Here is an 18,945-nt window from a genome sequence, read left to right on the forward strand (position 1 = left end):
AGCCCCACTCCCCTTCCAGCGGGAGGCCCACTGGCCCTACAGCAGCTCTCTTCCAGCCTCAGCTTCGGGGCGTTTAAACAGGCTTTGCCCCGCCACAGCCTCTTGCATCTGAACAGTTCAGCAGTGCTCCAGACAACAAGCCTCCTACGGGCACAGAGGCCAGGCCCCTGCCCCTACTTTGAGCTCTGACGAGCCCAGTCCTGGCTTCTTACTTCCCCAGCTACACGTGTCTGAGCCGGGCCGAAAGTGAGCTCCCTGCTTGCTGGAAACAAGAAAGGGCCTGCCAGTGCCGTAGCAAGGGGGAAGTGAGCGGGGTGTCCACCCCGGGTGCCGAAGTGAAGGGGCGCCAACAGGGGCTGCCCAGCTGGGGTGGAGTGGCTCATTAGGGCGGTGCGGAGATGTGGGGAGGGCGGCCCCTGCCACCGCGGGTGCTCCCAGGCAAGCATGGCAGGGTGTATGCCCTGCAGATCTGTGCATGGGATGAGGGTGGGCTGCCGCTGCAGGCTTTGCCCCAGGCACCAAACTTCATTGCTATGGCACTGGGGCCTGCACATGGAGGGAGGAAAGAATTTCTTCTGGTGGAAAGTTTCCACACCTTTTGATGGCTGTCCTGGCTGGCCCCTGCAGTAGGAACTTCCCCTTCAACAGAAAAGGCTGAGCATCGTTCTTGACGGAGGGAGACTCTAGCGAGTGTCACAAGACGCCTTTCAGCCCAGCAGCAGCTGACCCCCACCAGAGGGTCGGGGTATCAACCCTGGACCCCTGAACACAGTGACAATGGTCCTGTTGACTTCAACGGAGCAAGGATTTAACTTCTAATCTCCAGGCTCAATTGCCTGACCAGTGTGCTGTGCTGTCATTAGACTAGCAGGCGAGCCCTTGTACAGGATTTAGAGAGTCAGTGCTGTAGGTGAAGGAGACCCCCATCGTTATCACAGCAAAGGGGAGATTAGGAGAAAGTGCTTTCTCCTCTCTCTGAGCAGTTCCAGACTGTGTAGGCTCATATGTATGCAAGCAGAGTCAGAGTGCAGTGACTGTACAGTGCCCCCTGCTCCAAGCCTTATGATGTAGGGAAGCAGGATGACGGTTGTAGAGGGAACAGAGAGGCACTTTTGAAGTAGATCCCAACCAAATCTGCTTTTAATTCTTCATAAGTGGGGTAAAGTCAAAGTCACATCCTTTAAAGATTGAGTTAGAATTTTAATGGCCCTCATAATGGACAATCTCTGGGTCTGTTCCTGCAGCCCTGCTTAAGCAGCGGCAGAGGACCAGGCAAAACTGCCGCTTTGCTCATGAAATGTTTTCATAATTTCATTTGGGGGTATTTTAACCACCTAAAAATGCAGCTTTTCCCTATCAGAAATGAGGCTTTTGAATTGAAACTTGTGAATATTTCTTTGTGTTTTATAATGGGAAAGTTGATGATGATCGAAATAGGATGTTGGTTGTTTGAAGTGGTAAGGATTCTCCTATTTGCCAGAGTGCATGCGCGCACACCACACAGACCTTCAACAAATGGAAAAGGTTTTACTTTTCCTCCTCGCAAAACCATCCCATTATGCTTTCCATGTTTTTGCCACAATGCTCTCATGGTGCACTGGCCAGTATGACCACGAGGTGAACAAATACCTGTGTGCTTTCCTTACTCACTCCTCTTCCTCTCTGCTGTGGACTGATGACTCTGCTGTGTATGTAATGACATCATTTTTTCATTATTGTTATATGTATTGCTTCAATATGCAGCGATAAGCCCTGGTCATCATGACTCAGGACTCTGATTGTGCGAGATGCCGTACATGCACAAAACAGAAAGCCAGCCCCTGCCCCAAACCTGCCTTTTCAGAAGCTGAGTCAGACTCGAAAGAACCAAAGCCCCTAACAAGGAACTGAAGCAGGCACAGCACATGGCAGCCAGCAGGCTACATCTGCTTTGCTGCCTCTGTGGCAGGCTGCTGGAGACAACCGTTGGGAACCGTGCACCATTCACCCTGCCCCTTCCCTTCACCACAGACTCATGGGAATGATGTTTTCCAAGCAGTCGGCCTGGCCTCCTTGAGGAGACTCCATACCCCTCCCAAGGGAAACGGAAACCAAGCAAGGGAAGATATTTGTATTTAATGGAATATTGTTTCGATTGCTTCGGATCTGGAGAACGGGATCCAGCCCCAAACGTGCATTGCAATTAACAGCTCCTGCACAGACCAACCTTTATTAGGGGCTGAAGTGGAAAGAATATGCCTGACTTCCATGGGAGTTGGAGCTGTCCTTTGCTGAGACCAAACTGGGAGGAAACTGAAGAAAAAAAGGGTGATTCTGCTCCCACCCAGCTCCTTCCTAAATTCTTAATTATGAAGAATTAAAAGCAGATTTGATTGGGATCTACTTCAATGGTGCCTCTCTGTTTCCTCTACAACCATCATCCTGAGTCACATTCGGGGAGTCCTTTGCTTGGGCCCTTGGGGCAAGGTCAATGCTTGGGATTAAGTTTTGGACACCCTAATCTAGGAAGTAATAACCAGATTAGAGAGATGCCCCATGGAAAGGGTTTCTCAGACCACCAGGACCCTCAGGCCTGGAGAAAGGCATTTGTCAGAGGTAACATGGGCTGAGCACAACCTATTATACATGCAAGCTTGGAGGACTTTCATCCAGAAGAGGACACCCTTCCAGCCTGGAAAGGGCCCTGCTTGGGTGTCTGCTGTTAACAGGTAATGACTGAATCTTCAGCTCGCTCACAAAGCAGGAAGAAAAGGTCGTTGTAAAGAGGGCCAGAAACCAGGAAGTGAATAGACAAGGTTTTTGCTCTGCTCCAATGGCAATAGAAGCACGGGGAAGGATTCGGCTTTCAGCACAAAGCTCTGGGTTGCAGCTGGAGTAACACAGCCAGACATCTATTAAGGAGTATTTACATGAAGAGTGTTTTCTTGGATGGTATCTCAGTGAGCTGATAATCAAGACAATGCCTTGGTCCGATCTCCGCTCCGGGTCTTGTAACTCTGGAAAACCCCTCTTTTGAAACACTTCTTTTAAAACAAACCATCCCGTGGTCCTCAGCATTGTCCCTTTGCCAACCGCACCTCCCTCACATCACCTCCTCTGTGTAAACCGCAGAGAACAATGGAGCCAGCCACCAGCTGGGCTGGACTAGACTCCCTGGGAGCAATTCTTCTAAGGGGACTCAGTCTTGAGAGTCTCTCTGATATTTTTACAGATACCTTCAAGCATCCCAGAAGTGGTGACCGGATCATCCCAGAGCTGATTAGAAGCCAAACCCTCTGCTCTGCACATTTGGGTCACACAGAACAAAGGCCAAAAAATGAAGGATGACAACTACAGAGAGAACAACAGGGCTTTAAATGCTATAGGACTGATGTAATTTTTCCTCTGACCCTAATTTTGAGCCTTGTCATCTTTGATATCACTAGCTTGCAGCAAGAAGAGAAATTCTACGAGGTTGGCTTGAGACGGGGTTAACTCCGAGTAGGTGACAGATCCTGTGAGCACCAGGACTGCAGAGCAATTTGCAGAGTGACTGGCAGGAGAGTTCAGATTGTACCAGAGTATTATCACACCAACTTCCCCGCTTGTATGCCATTTATTTTAGGTACTTCCACAGCCCCTCTGAACACACATTTATCCTCACAATACCCATAGCACAGAGCTATTATCCCCACGTTGCAGATGGGGACCAGAGGCACAGAACGACCAAGTGACTTGGTCAAGGTTATACAGGACATCTGTGATAGAACAGGATATTGTGCCCAGGTGTCCAGCCTTCCTCCCCTGGCTCAGTAAAGAGTTGGCTCTGTCCCTAGGAAAACATCTATTTACCTCCCCAAAATAGAAACATTCAGGGGAGGGGGATGAGGTTATTTTTTAAAGTGCCTTTCCTGTGTCGATGTGAAAGGACCATGATTGACAGTTCTAGCCCCCAGACTCTAATTTGACAGAGACATCCCAATAGTTATAGAAGTTGGTGTTTCCAAGCTGTCTCCATCCCTGTTGCTGTTCCCATTCATCTGCGTTAACATTTTGTTGGCGTTATAGTCTGAAAGATCTGGTCTTGCAGCTCCAGTGAGCTTGGGGATTTCTAGCATCCTGCAAGATGTATCCATGCAGAGTAAATTAAAATGTGACTGCTTCAGCAAGATGCAGTTTGAAAGCTCTACAGAAATTTGGAGAAGACTGAACTCTGGTGCTAGTGGCACACATTCCAAGCAGTGGGAGAAAGCTGATGATCTCTGTTACAACTTCTTAGTAAGTTTTGTTTTGGCCTATCAGGGATCTTTTTTTTTCCAAGGGATATTTTATACATAATTTATTTTTTTATTGAGACATAGACTTAAATCCAAAATTCAACTAGAAGGAAGCATCTAAGGAGAAAGTTCACTTTCAGTGCCTCAAGTCTGACTAGTATCCAGCAGGGGAATACATTCCAATGTCTTAAATCTAGGTACCCGGGGCATGTCTACATGTGCTTTTACGTGCACCTAAACTTAATGCATACTTGCCTAATGTGCATTAAGGCAATTCAGGCACATGTCTACTTACATGTGTTCGCAGTAAGGCGCATTAACGCGGTGTGCATACTGACTTGAGATTATAGTCCTACATCAGTCAACATACAGACTGTTAATGCACCTTAGTGTATCTACATGTGCCTTAAGGCGCTTTAATTATTTGCACCTAAATATCCTAAAATTGCCATTCTTAAGGCACATTAAGGCTGCATGTGTGTAGACCTGTGCCCTTAACATGCTTTAAAAATGGCTAATGCATCTTAAATTAGTATGTGTAGACATGCCCTCAGTTCTAGATAGCTCATGGACAGGATAGGGCACATTGACCCCAAGGGATTTAACAGGTTTGTCTGCTGCTGTTAGTGCAATCCAAACCAGCTGAAAACTGGGGCATTCCTTTTGCCCACATTAAAGCCTAGACCATATGAATGTTAAAGTGTATTCTTAAATGTATGCACTTCAGTAGTGTCAGTGATGTGTGTTCACACTCCACTTTTGTCACCATTGGTTACCACCGTTAGGGTTGAAAGCATTATTTCCAGTATTATCTTCATGTTAAAATGTAGTTTGTTTAATTCTAATTGAGTACCTGAAATTTTGAAATATGTTACAATTACTTCCCCAGGGATCCTAGAAAGATGTTAGCCAATCAAAGGGATAATTTGCAGCCTTCTCCAATTCCTGGGCTTATTGATTCAACAAAGCACTTGGGCATGTGATTAGGGCCATCTTACAAAAACGACTTAAACAGCTGCTTATTGGGACTTCAGTTCTTACTTAGGTACACTGCTGAATCAGGGCCACATGTTGCAGATATTGTGTGTCCCTATGCAAAGGATCTAGCACAAAAGAGGCCTTAATTCTGCCTAGAGTTTTTGAGTAAAACTGTAAATACAAACAATGATGTAACACTTAGATGCTTGAGGGAGCAAACTTGCTTTGATTTTAGCAATCTACTTATTTATTTACTGGTTTGAGCTAATTGAGTAAGTATTTCTGGATCTAGAAGCCCCCACTCCATCCCCTCAAAGGCATTTTTTTTGTAGCTAACCATGTAAAACTGCTTTCCTTAGGGTTGTAGCATCAGGAATCATCATTCGATTTCTAAAGAGCAATGCTGAATAGTCCACCTCTTGGCTAAACCCTATCTGAACTGGATGCGTTTATTTACTGAGGATCTTTCCCAACCTATGGCAATTTTGGTCCTATTTTTATGATCTTGGTTTAAGAAAGCAGCATTTGAGGAATTTGCACTGCTCTCTGTGAGGGTTTTGCCTGGATAAAACCCACGAGGGCTCAGATCTGCTTGATCTCTCTCCTTTGATACAGTTATTGCCTACTCAGAATGGGAAATATGGGATAATAGCCTTTGAAATGCCCCACTAGAATTCCAGGAGAAAGACTTTCTGGGATGGGGCTGTCCTAAAGCAGAGATGACAGAGTGTTTGGTGAACTGGCTGAGAAACTTAAGGTCTAACCACAGTGGGAATGCTAAAGTCAGTTTAGTCCATGGACCTTTAATGGCAGTAGCTGAGGTTTTCCATGGGTGAAATTTTGATCAAAGCTCAGTATTTCCCCCCTCCTGCCCTAATATTTTTTTGGTTTCTTTTCTCCTTCCCTGGGTTAAATCCTCTCTGTGGAGAAGCCAGAGTAATCACCATCATTACAGAACTGCAATGCTCCCTTTTCTGTTTCACTGAATCTCTTTAGCCATCATGTAAGATGCACCTGTTGCACACGTTGCACAAGTCATATGATCTCTCTGTGGTTGGTTTTTCGCTTTCAGTGATGCCTAAGTCTTCAGAGGGGAAAAAATCACATCCAGTTTCTGCTTATCCATGAAAGGTCCTCTTTATACCATATGATCCTACTGAATGTGGCAAATGGTAAGTTTGTTTGGACATAGATCATGCCTTTATGGTCCTGAACTATAATGAATAGGCTTATTGGTACACAACAAGTAGTACGGACCTGACCCTTGAAATCTGTACCTGTCCTGCCACAACAACAGGTTGGGGTTTTCTTTGGGGGGGGGGGGGGGGAACATAATACCCTATAATGGAATTCACCCTGCACAGAAGGAACAAGCTCATAACAATATGGTTACAATGGAATGAAGAGGTCTGGAGTTTCTTCTTCCCCATTATACCTCCATTCAGCTGTGGAAGTGGGCTGGTTCATTTCTGAACATATATTTCTTCACCATTTAACTTAGGACTAACTGTAGTAAAAACAATCAGTTATGAGTAGGGACTTGGAAGAAAGGAGTGACTTGTAAAATACATACAATGCCAAGAAACCCAGCAGCTGCTGTATGAATGGCATAATATTAAAAACTGGCAATGGAAATTTTCAACTCTTAAAAATAAATTTCTGAATACCTGGTTTAAAAAAAAAAAAATTGACACGGGATGAGGGGGGAAGATGATGGGAAGTCCAGATCATGGTTGGTAGGTTTGTTTTTCAACAACACATTCTCCAAGGCAGACATTCTAGACCAATTTCCATACTGCTAAAGATTAAAGATCTATAACATGATACCTGCCCCGCAGAAGTGTTCTTGTGATCCACTTTCATCCGGAGCAATATTAAAACCTAGGCCAGCTGCCTGTGCAGGTGCCAAACTATAACCTTTTCCCATTAAAACTAAAATTTGACTAGAACCTCTGCAAGCTTTGGTTGATCTCACTGAGATCTAGTAGGTTCCAAACAGTAGCACAAATCTGAACCATCCCATAAAGCCACGTTACAAACTTACAGTACGGCAGAGAAGCCTGAGAAGGAAGGTGTCTTCAGCTCCTCTCCTGCCCCAGAAATGACACAGGGGAATTGAAGTCTCAGCACTTTCGACTGTGCTAGAGAAGTACACAGCAGGCTTTCATTCTCTGCCTACCTGCAAAATCCAGGCGGACACATCCCTGGTGCTGGCATGCAGACTTTGCAGTATATTCACCATAAAAAATGCACTGGCGATACAAAGAAAATTGGAAGTCAAGTGGATGAGGCAAATGTATCCTTAAGTACAACACCAAATCAATTTTGGCATCAGAAAGAGATCAATGGCCAGGACAGGAAGTGCCTAGACAAAGTATTTCCTTTATAATAAAAACTATGGTCTGGGAAGCGAGAACCAGATTTACAACCATTAGCTGCAGCAGCTTTGCTCCCAAAGAGCTTAGAGTCTGGGGCTAACCCTACCAATAGCAACACAGACCAACACACTCACCAGGTGCAAAACACATCCATTTTAATTAAAACCACGATGTCAGAGAATGTGGGGAGGTGCTGCATCCGACACTGAAACAGCCCTGGGGTAGCGATTCAGATGGTGAGGTGCATGCACATTGGAGCCATGGTGCAAAAGGGACAGAACCCAAACAGGCTGGCAGTGGAGATCTCCTGGGAATGGGGAAAGGGATCAAGGAACAGGAGCAGCCTCTTGCCAGGTTATGGAGGGCAGGTAGGAGGTGGAGTGACAGGATTCACATAAACATATCTGTTTCAAAGCCAAAATCCTTAATGGAATGAGTGCCCCCTTGAGTCCTGCCTAATGGCTCCAGGTCAGCATCTCTGCCTCTTTCCCAAAGCCAGAGGAATGTGCTGTCACCGATACAGGAGTGCTACCAAACCCCAGCACAGAGCAGGGAACACACCTCCCCATATCCTTTTGGCATTCTTCTGTACATTCTTACTGAACTATTCAGTTCAAACAGTGTGTTATAGATATGTAGGACAAGATTGTCTCCAACTGAGTCAGGAGCCCAATTCCCATTAAATCCCCATGCCAGCTCTGAACATCTCAGGCAATGCGTCTCACCCGGTCTTTCCGGCTGGCCTTAATAGACCCATTTTACAGAATGGTAGAATTGTCCAAGCTCATGCAACAAGGCAGTTGGAGGACCCTCTAAACTGCACCTGAAACACAGAACTTGCAAGTCCTTAAACTCAGGTTTTAAAAAGATAAAAATAAAATCTTCCCCCAATTCACTTCCATGGTGATTTGGAAAGTAGAGTCTACACCTGGATCCAGGTAAAGAGTCAGGCACAGAGCAGAACTCAGCTGGGGGCTTCCCACAGTTTGTTTAAAATGCAAGCTTATAAACCACTATTTAGAAAAGACACCGACAGATTCTTCTCAGCTGCAGCTGTCCAGCACTGCGCACCAGCTCAGGCCCAGAAAAGTGGAGCCAAGGGGACAGTGGCAGCAGCTCTGGAGGGTTTTGCCACTTTAGCTCCAGAACCACCTGCATCTTCATGTAGATCTCCTTCTGAGACTTCCTCCCCCAGCAGCAGGGCACAAGCCCTGGGGAAGGAAGAGGCCAACCTGAGGGAACTGAGTCAGAGAAAAACTGAAAAACCCAGTTCCAGGAGCAGATTCAACTTCTTTCTAAACTAAATAGCAACAAAGGGGCTGAGAGGATAAAAATCAAAGCACGGTAGGCATGGGTGGCAGCAATGGGAGAGACTCAGCTTTGCATTATCTTTAATGTTGAAAGCCATCCCTTGCTCTTCCCAGCAGCCACCACATCCTAGCACCCTCTTACACTCCAAACCCCTGTTTAACAATAACCCAGGAGTAAGAGGCCCCTCTCAGACTAGAGGCTCATAAAGAATCTTTGACAGACACAAGGAAACAACTGAGATTTTCCCCCACAAACCCACCCGTTTCTTTACTGCTTTTCTCTTTCTGGTTCTGCTCGTTACCAGAAGATGTGTATTGAATCCAGTTAACTTAGACATGACATGAGCTTAAGCCACTGGGGGATCTGGGAGCATGGAACCACTGTAGGGAATCAAGCGAGCTACGCAGGACTGCTGACAACCCGCCCTTCGTGGGAAACACCCAGTGCGCCCAATCCTTTAAATAAGGTTTGAGTAAATATTCTTAGAGTATATCCCAGTGGAGAGGCAGCTCTTCCAGGGAATGACTGAAGGGAAGGCTTAATTTGAAGGATGTGATAGATTGCCCAGGGACATTTACACAGATTTTGTTTCCAGCAGTTAAATAAATATATTTAAAGCCAACATGCCCTACACTGCGCAACGCCTCCACTATCACGTGTGGGGATGTGCAATTTAATGGGAAGATCCCTTTATTACGGACCTGCTGCTACAATTTATAATCAAGCAATAGCAACCACAAGGACATTCAGGCCACCCCTGCGGTAGTGGCTGCTAAACATCAGAGGACAGGGCGAGTGCAGTGAAGTGGGCTGTGCCCAGCCCATGCTGATCCCAAAGCATGATGAAAGAGCGGGCACATGCTGTGCCTATGTGCTACAGAAAGGGAGGAAGAAGCCTGCTCAGGAATCACTAAAACGATGTCTTGCACAGCCATAGATCCCAGACCCCCAAGTGGTTAAAAATTTCCCCCAGGGCACCTCTCTGCTTCCAAAGCTAGCTCAAATATTCCCCAGCCCTCAGCTGACAGGGGTGGGACACCCAGCTGTAAGTGGGAGAGGAATACTAGATGGTGAAGACAAGGAAATTTGCTGAGGGAGCTGGGAGAAGAGGAAGCCAGCTTTACCCAAGAGAGGGGAGAGATGGCACTCTGTTTTCTAGTGACCCACAGGCATTACCTAATACTTCCTCTGCCTCTTTAAGAAAGCCTCTTCCAGGCAAAGGCAGCAGCACAGAGATGAGGGGACCCGAACGTGCGTGCGTGCTCACACCCCACAATGGCACTGGTTTCCCCAAACAAAACATCAACAGGAAACTTCAGTGAACTTCAAAGGGGAAATTGCAGTTAGCACCGCCCCACCACACATATGCGCACACAAACAGACACACACACAGGCCTTCCCCCCCCTCCCCATCCTCTTCCTCCAGCGAGTAAAAGCAGCGCTCTTCTTGTAAAAAAGCAGAAGCGGTATCCCCTACCCCAGCCCCACCTGCCTGCCCAGGGCAATACACAGCAGCCCTACGATCAAAGGAAAGTGTAAGGCTGGACGCCCTGCGGGCTAGAAGCACAGCACTGGCTTTGTCGCTTCCCAGAGTCACCGTGGCAAGTACTTGCAGGAACAGCTGCTCTTGATCGTTTCTTCCACGCAAGGCCAATAAGTGCTTTGGAACTCTGTCCATTCGCAAACAAGGATTTGCAGGAATGAATGGGCTGTTTTACTGGAGCGGTGAGGAGGAGGAGGGAGGAGGGAAGAGGAAGAGCACCACGCTGGGTCTCTGCTACATTGGCTCTCCTGTGGCTTCCTTAAGATGTGACAGGCTGGATAGGAAGCAGGCTGCCAAACTTAAAATGCTGGATCACAGGGAACTTTTCCAGGCACTGCAGGAGGAGAGAAGGAGAGGTGTGAATTCAGTGTGTTGCGAGCACGTGGCCACACCCACCACAAGCAAAGGAAACCAGGGACATTTCTGCTCCCACAAACCACCAGCATCACCCGGTTCCCAAGAGGAGTCTGGGTCTCAGGTGCCCAAGCAGACAACAAGCACAAACCAGCTCAGCTCAGTCCGGCCCAGGGAAGGAGGAGGAACAGCTTCCTTAAGTCTCTCCCTGTTCCTGGGAGGGCCCATCTGATTGCTCTTCCCCTGGCTTGCTGCAGTCACTGCAGGCTTCATTTTCAGAAGCGCCGAGCAGCCAGAGCCCCATTCTCTGCAGCTGGAGTTTCAGAGTCCAGGCCCCAATCCAGGAAGGGCCATTTTCCTCACTAGCGCTCGCTCGCTTTCTCTCATTCAGTATTTTTAAGCTCAACCTGGCCAACCAAGGATCTAGACTCATAGAGGGATATTTGAAGATGCCAAAACCCAGCACAAAGTTCCCCAGGTCAATGATGCAGGTGTTATCATGTATGAGTGGGTGCCTTTCTGTTCCACTGGAGGTATCCAACAGCCCGTCTCCGAACAAGCCAAGATTTCATGTAGCTGTCATGCTCCCCAGGCTTCTCCTGTCTACATTAGCTTTCCCAGTCTTTTTGCTCTGTTCTCTCACAGAAGTCTCTCCAGATCCCTAATCACTTAAGTATTCTTTTCTGGATCCCTTAGATATGGTTTAAGTCAGCCTGGGCATCATTTAGAACTACATTTGCTATCGCACCGCTTTTCCTGTCAGCGCTGATGTGACTCGGGCCATCTGTCAGTACAATAACCTAGGCAGCAAGAGGCTGCTCCTCCCCAGAGTCAGCTGAACAGGACCTGCCTCCCAGGGAATGGGCACAAGTAGTGCACAAAGGCTGCACTCATCATCTGTTATTGTCCAAAGAAAAGAAAGGAGGAGGGACAGAGAAGAGAAGGGCTCCCAAAAAGTCAGCACAAAAGTCTCCATCTGTGGTACAGGTTTGCGATGTCTAAGCCAGGAGGGCAACTCTTAAGACAAACAGCTTGTGCCGCTCACAAAGGATGAGCAGGCTGTGGGCAGGCGGTGGGCAGACCAAGCCCAAGCAAAAGGAGGGAGGGTGCAGGTAGGTGAGAAAGGAGCACACTGAAGAGAAGAGGACATGTAAAGCAAGAATCCATAAGGTAGGGGTGTCCAGGCAGGCACTAACCATATGACAGCTTCCCACCCTTTGGCACTGATCAGACAGCTTCTTGTTTAAGAGAAGCAAGCTCAGGAGTGATAGAAATGGTCACAGCTATGATGGGAATGCGATCCACTTCCCACAACTGAACAGAACAGGATTAAAACCAGTGGGGCTTAACCCAAAACAGAGTACCTGGCAGGCAGTCAGAGCATGTAAGCTTTGGTGCACTATGAAAAGGTATTCATTATCAACTGTTCTCCATGAGCCTGGCCAAGCATCTGGAATACCCTAGCCAGGCCTGTCTCTGGGCTACTGTAGTTCTCTCCTAGCACCTGGCCTATCCCAAAGAAAGGTCTCTCAAATTGATCCTCCATACAGCACAGAGATGCGCAAGGGATTCACGTGTCTGTGTGCAGATGCCTCTGCAGCTCATGGCAGCAACAGCTGAAGGACTGGATGTACTCTGCACCAACAAAGACAGCAGGTCTTAAGGGCCTTCACTTCTCCTGGGAGCACAAGGGACTGATGCCAAGCAAAGCGGGGCCCCTTCATTTACAGTTTCAGTTAGACTCCCCACAAAACAGCGCTGGATAAATCAGTAAGATTTTTCAGTATAAACAGGGGCATCCACTTCAATGCATCCTGCCCAGGCTTCAGGAAAGCTCTCTTTCATGGCACAGTGGGACACCTGGGCCATCACAGCCCAATACCTTCATCTTAACCATCTCATTTCTCCAGCCAGGAACTAACAAGAGTGCTCCCCCCTTCCCAGTCTCTTGTGTGCAGGAAGCTCAAAGAGAATCCCATGCTTGCTTATTCCAATTCACGGAGAAAAGAAATCAATGTCACTGCACTAGTGGGTCCTCTGGCTACCTGAGGGAGAGGAGCTTGTTCCTGTTCTCTCAGCTGGAGTCTTGCCTGGATCTGAGTTGTGTGCAACTAGAACCAGGGGTGGGCAATTATTTTGGGCGGACGGCTGCTTACTGAGTTTTGGCAAGCCATTGAGGGCCGCATGACAGGCAGCCAAGGGCAGATAAATATATTTTTTTCTAAATTCTGTAGGTGTCCCACGGGCCAGATAGAAAGGCATGACAGGCCGCATTTTGCACCCCTCAACTAGACAGTAGTAGGGGAGGTATTTAACAATTTTTTTAAAAGATACATCAGCTTTTATGAAATTAAAAACAAAGCCAAGTCTCACCAACCCCTTCATGTAGATCATGGCTCTATGTTCAACTAATTTTAAAGGAAAGAACTACATAAAGATCTGGGTATGGGGTCAATGCTCAAATGCACTGGAAGGACAGCCCTATCTAGACACTAGGAAGAAGTGCCTTTCACCCAACACTTGAGTTCAATGCCTTGAGGCCAGACTGAACCTTAATCCTAATCTCTCTTCAACGAACACTCAACACACTGCAATGGTGAGACCCTTAGCTCAAGATGTGGCAGGACTGCTGCTGTTCACGTGCTCTCCAGTCCAGCGCATCCTGCAGTGCCTTAGGTTGGAAGTTACCCAGAAGATCCTGCTCCCAAACAAGGTGCTTACTCCAGAGCTTAGTTGCAGAACTCCCAGAACACCCCAGTGCCACCCTAACCATAAGGCAAGCTACAGGAAACGCTCCAGAACATGACCCCAGCATGGTTACAAGGATGCACTGAACCATAATGATAGAGCCAGCTGCTCCATGCATCCACTGTCCCCAAGATGGGTGCTTGGCTCAGAGAGAAAGCCATCTTGGACCCAGCCTGTGCTTGGAGAAGAACACTGGTGTTCACCACAAATACTGCAGCAAAACAGGAAAAAGAAAAACCCAACTGCAGGGGAATTTGAGCCCTGACCCTTTCTAAAAGCCCCATCTCAAATGGCTCACTTCTCCCTGCTGCAGCCTGCCTGCCCCCTGGCCCAAGGATGAGACCCTTCCCAAGTCATTTCCTTTAATCACACTTGATTATGAATTTGAGAGCAGTGAAGCCAGTGTGAGTGTACCCAGGAAGTCACCAGGCACTGCAAAAGCACCCCTTACATAGGCGAGGGCCCCTCATCTCCCACAGGCTAACCTGAAGCACCCATAGCTGATGTGCATTTAGACACTAATTCTTTGGGGAATGGAAACAGCATGTTAAGGACAGCCCACAATCCCCCCATGCGGAGCACAGAGAGAGCTTACAGCCAGAGGCAAGCAGCTGCCATTGCACTGTCGTCATAGAGAAGCAGTAGGATCCGAGAGGAGGTTAGGCCCATGGAATTCCAGTTGGGGGCCAGGGGTCAGGCTGTTTCCAGCACAATTTAACTTCCTGAGAGCACGCTGCAGCCAGAACAAGTCTGCAGAGTCCTGAGACCACAGTGAGGTGCAGAAGGGCTGAGTATCTGCTGGGGAAATAGTAATCACACAGACAGCCTCAGGGCTCCTGAGGGAAGCACCAGAAAGGAACAGGCCCTGTTCAACCAGGGTTTGGCGAGAAGGTTTCCCATATTCCTTCTAGCACCACCAGACGTGTTGCTGATGGCCTTGGCTGGTTTGGATCTTTAATGAAGAAACCACTAAAGCAAAGAATGTTATTTAGTCCACAAAATGATCCCCATGGGTCGATACAACGGCAAAGTGAGATATGGAGCTCTACAAGAGATGGGGACTCCTTTTCCAATCATACTAGTAGAAGAGGATGGGGCAAGAGTTCAGCAGAGAGCTCTCTTATCCTCCAGGAGCAGAACTTCTGCTGGGTCACAGGAAACTCCAGAACATGGGGCCCCCTTTGCACTGCCTGTACATCAGGCCCTGCCAGTACACAAACAGACCCACTCAGAGTGGAGCAGAGTGAGATAATGACTCCCTCCAACTCTCAGGCTTAAGCCTAGTGTAGGGATTAACTATGAAGTTGGTTTCAAGTGCAGCCTGGGCAGATAGGATTGAGTTACACCAGTCATACTAGACAGCATTCTCTGTCTGACTGCAGCCTGGAGGGTACAGTCATGAGACTCAGAAGCAGACAAGAGAACACACTGAGGGCTTGTGCCTTAATCACACTCCATTTGGTCAGCTCCACCTTCCTTCAATGGGAATAATAATTTTTAAAAAAGCCTTCTCTCCCCCCACACATCCATTTTAATATACAAGGCAGAAGAGGCTGTTTTCAATCCTCTGCCCATCCACAGACTTCACTACACAAATCCAGAGAACATTTCCTGACCACAAGGGAATGAATTCTACTTAGTTTACATTTGTTGCATTCAGGGGTGTCAACAAGAGAGGCAAAGTGAGGCATAAGCAACTGTTCACCTTCTAAATGATTCAGGCCTCAGACTTTTGCCCATTGTGATGCTGCTGTTTTGTGACATCAAATAGTTTTTAAGCAGATGGACATCTATCTTCTTCAGGACACCCACTAGCAGTTCACCTTCCTGAGGCCTCCACTGCCTGGGAGGATGAAGGGGCAGCATTTGGCATCTGCAGGGCACCAACTGCTTCTCCCAGGTACAGCAGACGCATACTCAAGAAGCTGTTAAATAACTGGAATGTTGTTGGCTTGATGCCTCCATAGTGAAGTTCTAGTTTAATCTAACCAGCTTCAAGCAGTTATAAGGGTTAGTGGGGGCGGGGGGGGGGAAGAGGAGAGGGGGGGAAAAAAAAAAAATCAGTAGCCTTGCTTAGATCTCAGCCAGTCTGAGAGAAAAAGAACAAGAATATGAACACAAATCCACCACATCCTCACTCCTCCAAGGCTCCATCAATAGTAGCTGCCTGCTGGGAGAATGAATGGAGCATCAAGCCAGCAGTTGGGAGTTCTGTTTACCCAAGTATCTTCTGCTAATGTTGGCAGCATGTAAAAGAAGAGGAAGCAAGGGATGGCCAATGCCACACAGTGGGGAAAAGGAAAACAAACTGGCTTCTACAGCCAGCAGCTAACGAAGCAGATTTTCAAGGGTGATTTTGCACACCCAACTTAAGATACCTCCAAGGGACTTGACTTTCAAAGGACAGATGCTCTATACTTTCTAAAAGCCAGGCCCTTCCAAGGTATCTGGCCCTGAAGTAGGAACCCACTGAGCACTTCAAAGAGTCACTGGTGTGCATAGCCACCTGTATTAGAGCCAAAGGCAAGGCCCAACCACCAGAGGCATGTACTGTGCTCCTATCTACTCTCACAAGCTAAGTGGGCACTGACTGCATCAGCACCTGGATAGGAGACTTCCCTAAGTAGCTTCTAGGAATTGGTGCTGCCAATTCAGTTAAAGAAGAGGGCTGGTGAATGCCCAGGCTAAGGACCCCAAGCGTAGCATTAGGAGAGTGCTGTGCTGTAGGAACACATTTTAGTAGAAGCTCAAGCTTCTTACCCTCCTCAAAAGATGAATCCTGTCAAAAACAAATCCTACAGCAGTTTCATTGCTCACTTCCTGGCCAAAACCACTGTGTCATGCTCCTAAACTCAGTTCAGAGCTTAGTTCTGCCTTTTTGCCCACATGTGGCTTCATCTTTCTAGCTAGGACAAGGGTGCGCAACAGCATGGCATCCAGGTGGGGAAGGTCCTACATTACCAATGGTGATGTTTTGACCACAGTCCCCACAGGCAATCACGGACTAGGATACCTTTTTCCACTTAAAAGGAGCAGCAATTCTCATCCACAAAAGTGCTTTTCAAACTCTAGCAGCCTCTGCAGCCAGGAGAGAAAGGCCAAGATGCTGGAGCAGTGAGAAGACCCGTTGGAGCCCATAGGTGTCTGTTGTTAAACCCCAAATTGGATACAGGCTCCCAGAGCCCTGCACTCAGAGCACTGGCTGGGGGAGCTCATGCAATTGGCAGCTGGCTTCTCATCAATGGAAATCAGAGGGCAGGAGAGGCAGAGAGGTACAGTGGTTTGCCACCAGCAGTCTGCTCTCTCACTTCTTGTTAAGGTAGAGACCCTTGTTCTGCTTCAACAGCACCCCAGAGGCCAGATGCAACACTGGCCTAACTTCACCAACTCCTGTGGATTACTACCAGGGAGAATTTGCCCCACACAACAGAACACTTTGGGAACATTATGGTCCTTGCTGCAGCTCTGTCTTAGACCTGGTAGGTGGCACAAAGCCACTGAACAGAGTCCCAGAAAAGAAGGGGAACGGTGGGGACACTGTCCCACTGCCTGGTGCTCCCAGCGAGGAAAGCTGAGCTGCAGCCGGAAGGAGCCAGCCCAGTCCCTCACAGTGACGCCTCCCAGATTAGAGAGGTATGTGGGCTGGAACCTAAACACAGGATGTGAAGTTCAGAGGAAGGCAAGGGGGAGGGGAGCAGGGAAGGGAGAGAGTGGAGGAAGATAGGCAGTTAACCCTTTCAGACTCATACCAGGGTAGCTGTTAATTGAGCTCTGCCCTCTCTCCCAGCACTAAGGGCACAGCCTGTCTTAAGAGAGGAGTGTGGAGCAGTAAGCTAACTCCTTCAGTCCCTAAGTGGGAAATACTAGTGCCTCCAATGCCAGGCAGCTGCAGTGTACAGAGGCACTGTGCAGGCCAGGCACTGCTCCCTACCCCATGAGCTCTTTCAACTCCATGCTTTCCTCTACTTGCCACCGAGTGAGATCCAGCCCTGAGCCTGGCCAAGGTGCTTCCCTAGCTGGAGGAAAGTCCCTCTGACCCACAGCTCCCACACTCCTTCCACCCTACCCCAAGAAGCTAAGTAAGGATAGAAGTTCCTAACTGGTTTCCTCAAGTCTGGGATTAGCTTGAGCAGAAAGAGATGTAAGCACAGGGTGGAAAGGGAGATGAGTTCCAGCCAGAACTGCTTGGCTCCCCAGGCCAAGACTCCCTATGACAGTCTCTCTGACTGACTGCCACAGGGCTTTGGGGAAGGGTGGCTGGAGAGGGTCTGTGGCTTTGCCTGCACCCTAAAATTGCACCGATATAGCCAGATTAATGCAATTGTGTGGCAAGATGAGGGTAAAATATCAATGGACAGTGCTCAAACTGGGTCCATGCAATTTCAGCATATGGACCAGCCATCCATTCCTGTGGTGTTGCTTGGATGAACACAAGAGAAGGACAGAAAAATGAAGGAAAGCAAAGAAGTCTGCTCTCCCCCCACAGAAAGAGGTGCTAAAGGGACTGCTGGGAGAGCTCAGGCTTTGCAGGGCTCCTGGCGTGTTGGAAACGGAGATGGCACTTGTGCTAGGCTGTGAGCGTGGGAGGAGCCAATGGATACTTGAGAACTAGTCACTCCCTTCCCAAGACGCTTGGAGCAGGAGTGGACAAGAATGGGACTGGAGGTGATACTATTAAAGTCCTAGGCCTCTTGCAGCAAGGGGGCAGCATTTGACTGCTAAAGATGGAGGAACTTTCAGTGCCCTATGCCTAGCCTAGGTGAGGTGATGTATCAGAACTAATCTGAAAGGTACCCAGTGACTTGGAAGGGAGACGCCCAACAAGGTGGGACACAGACTTATTTTTCTCTCCTTCTTCACTCACCTCGGCCTTGTACATGCGGATGAGCCCCTGGTTGACTTTGGACCAGGAAGGTACAGCACTGATGTTCCACAGCTGGTTGGAGTGCTCAGCAAAAGGGCCGGTCTTCATCTGAAAGGCAGAGGAAGAGAGCTAAGGGAGTGCAGCCAATGGGGAAGCTTATGCACAAGCAATGACTCGGTCACACTCACCTCAAGCAAAAACTCTCACTAGGCACTGTGACCCGTGCCCCAGCCATCTCCAGGTGCTGTCCCCTCTTCCCATCCACGACTCCCTCTAACTCCAACATCACATAGGGAGGGGGCAAATCAGCCCCTTGCACCCTTGAGATACTGGCCTTTCCCTGCCTCACGTTTCCTTTTAAGCTTTCCACCTTGGCTTTTTTTTAAATAATCCTTAAAGAAAACAAAAACCCAAACTCCATTCCCCAAAGAGCTGGGCTCCACTCTGCCCCCATCCTACCCAAGGCTTGAGCCCTCCCCATGAACGCTGCTGGGCTTTCCAAGAAAATGACTC

At 48.1% G+C, this 18,945-nt stretch overlaps 1 protein-coding gene across 1 annotated transcript in view; it reads right to left on the reverse strand.

Annotated features, from left to right (window-relative positions):
• Positions 1-7,745: 7,745 nt before the first annotated feature.
• PTPA (protein phosphatase 2 phosphatase activator) overlaps positions 7,746-18,945 on the reverse strand; it is a 32,921-nt gene continuing 21,721 nt past the window's right edge. The window contains exons 9-10 of the mRNA XM_090021855.1: positions 18,433-18,540; positions 7,746-10,800 (exon numbers count right to left, since the gene is read on the reverse strand). Of these exons, the coding sequence (XP_089877981.1) occupies positions 10,726-10,800; positions 18,433-18,540 (183 nt within the window). The 3' untranslated portion in view covers positions 7,746-10,725. The remainder of the gene's footprint in view (positions 10,801-18,432; positions 18,541-18,945) is intronic.

This window comes from Crocodylus siamensis, chromosome 11, assembly GCF_052110815.1.
Source record: "Crocodylus siamensis isolate JL-2025a chromosome 11, ASM5211081v1, whole genome shotgun sequence".
NCBI lineage: Eukaryota > Metazoa > Chordata > Crocodylia > Crocodylidae > Crocodylus > Crocodylus siamensis.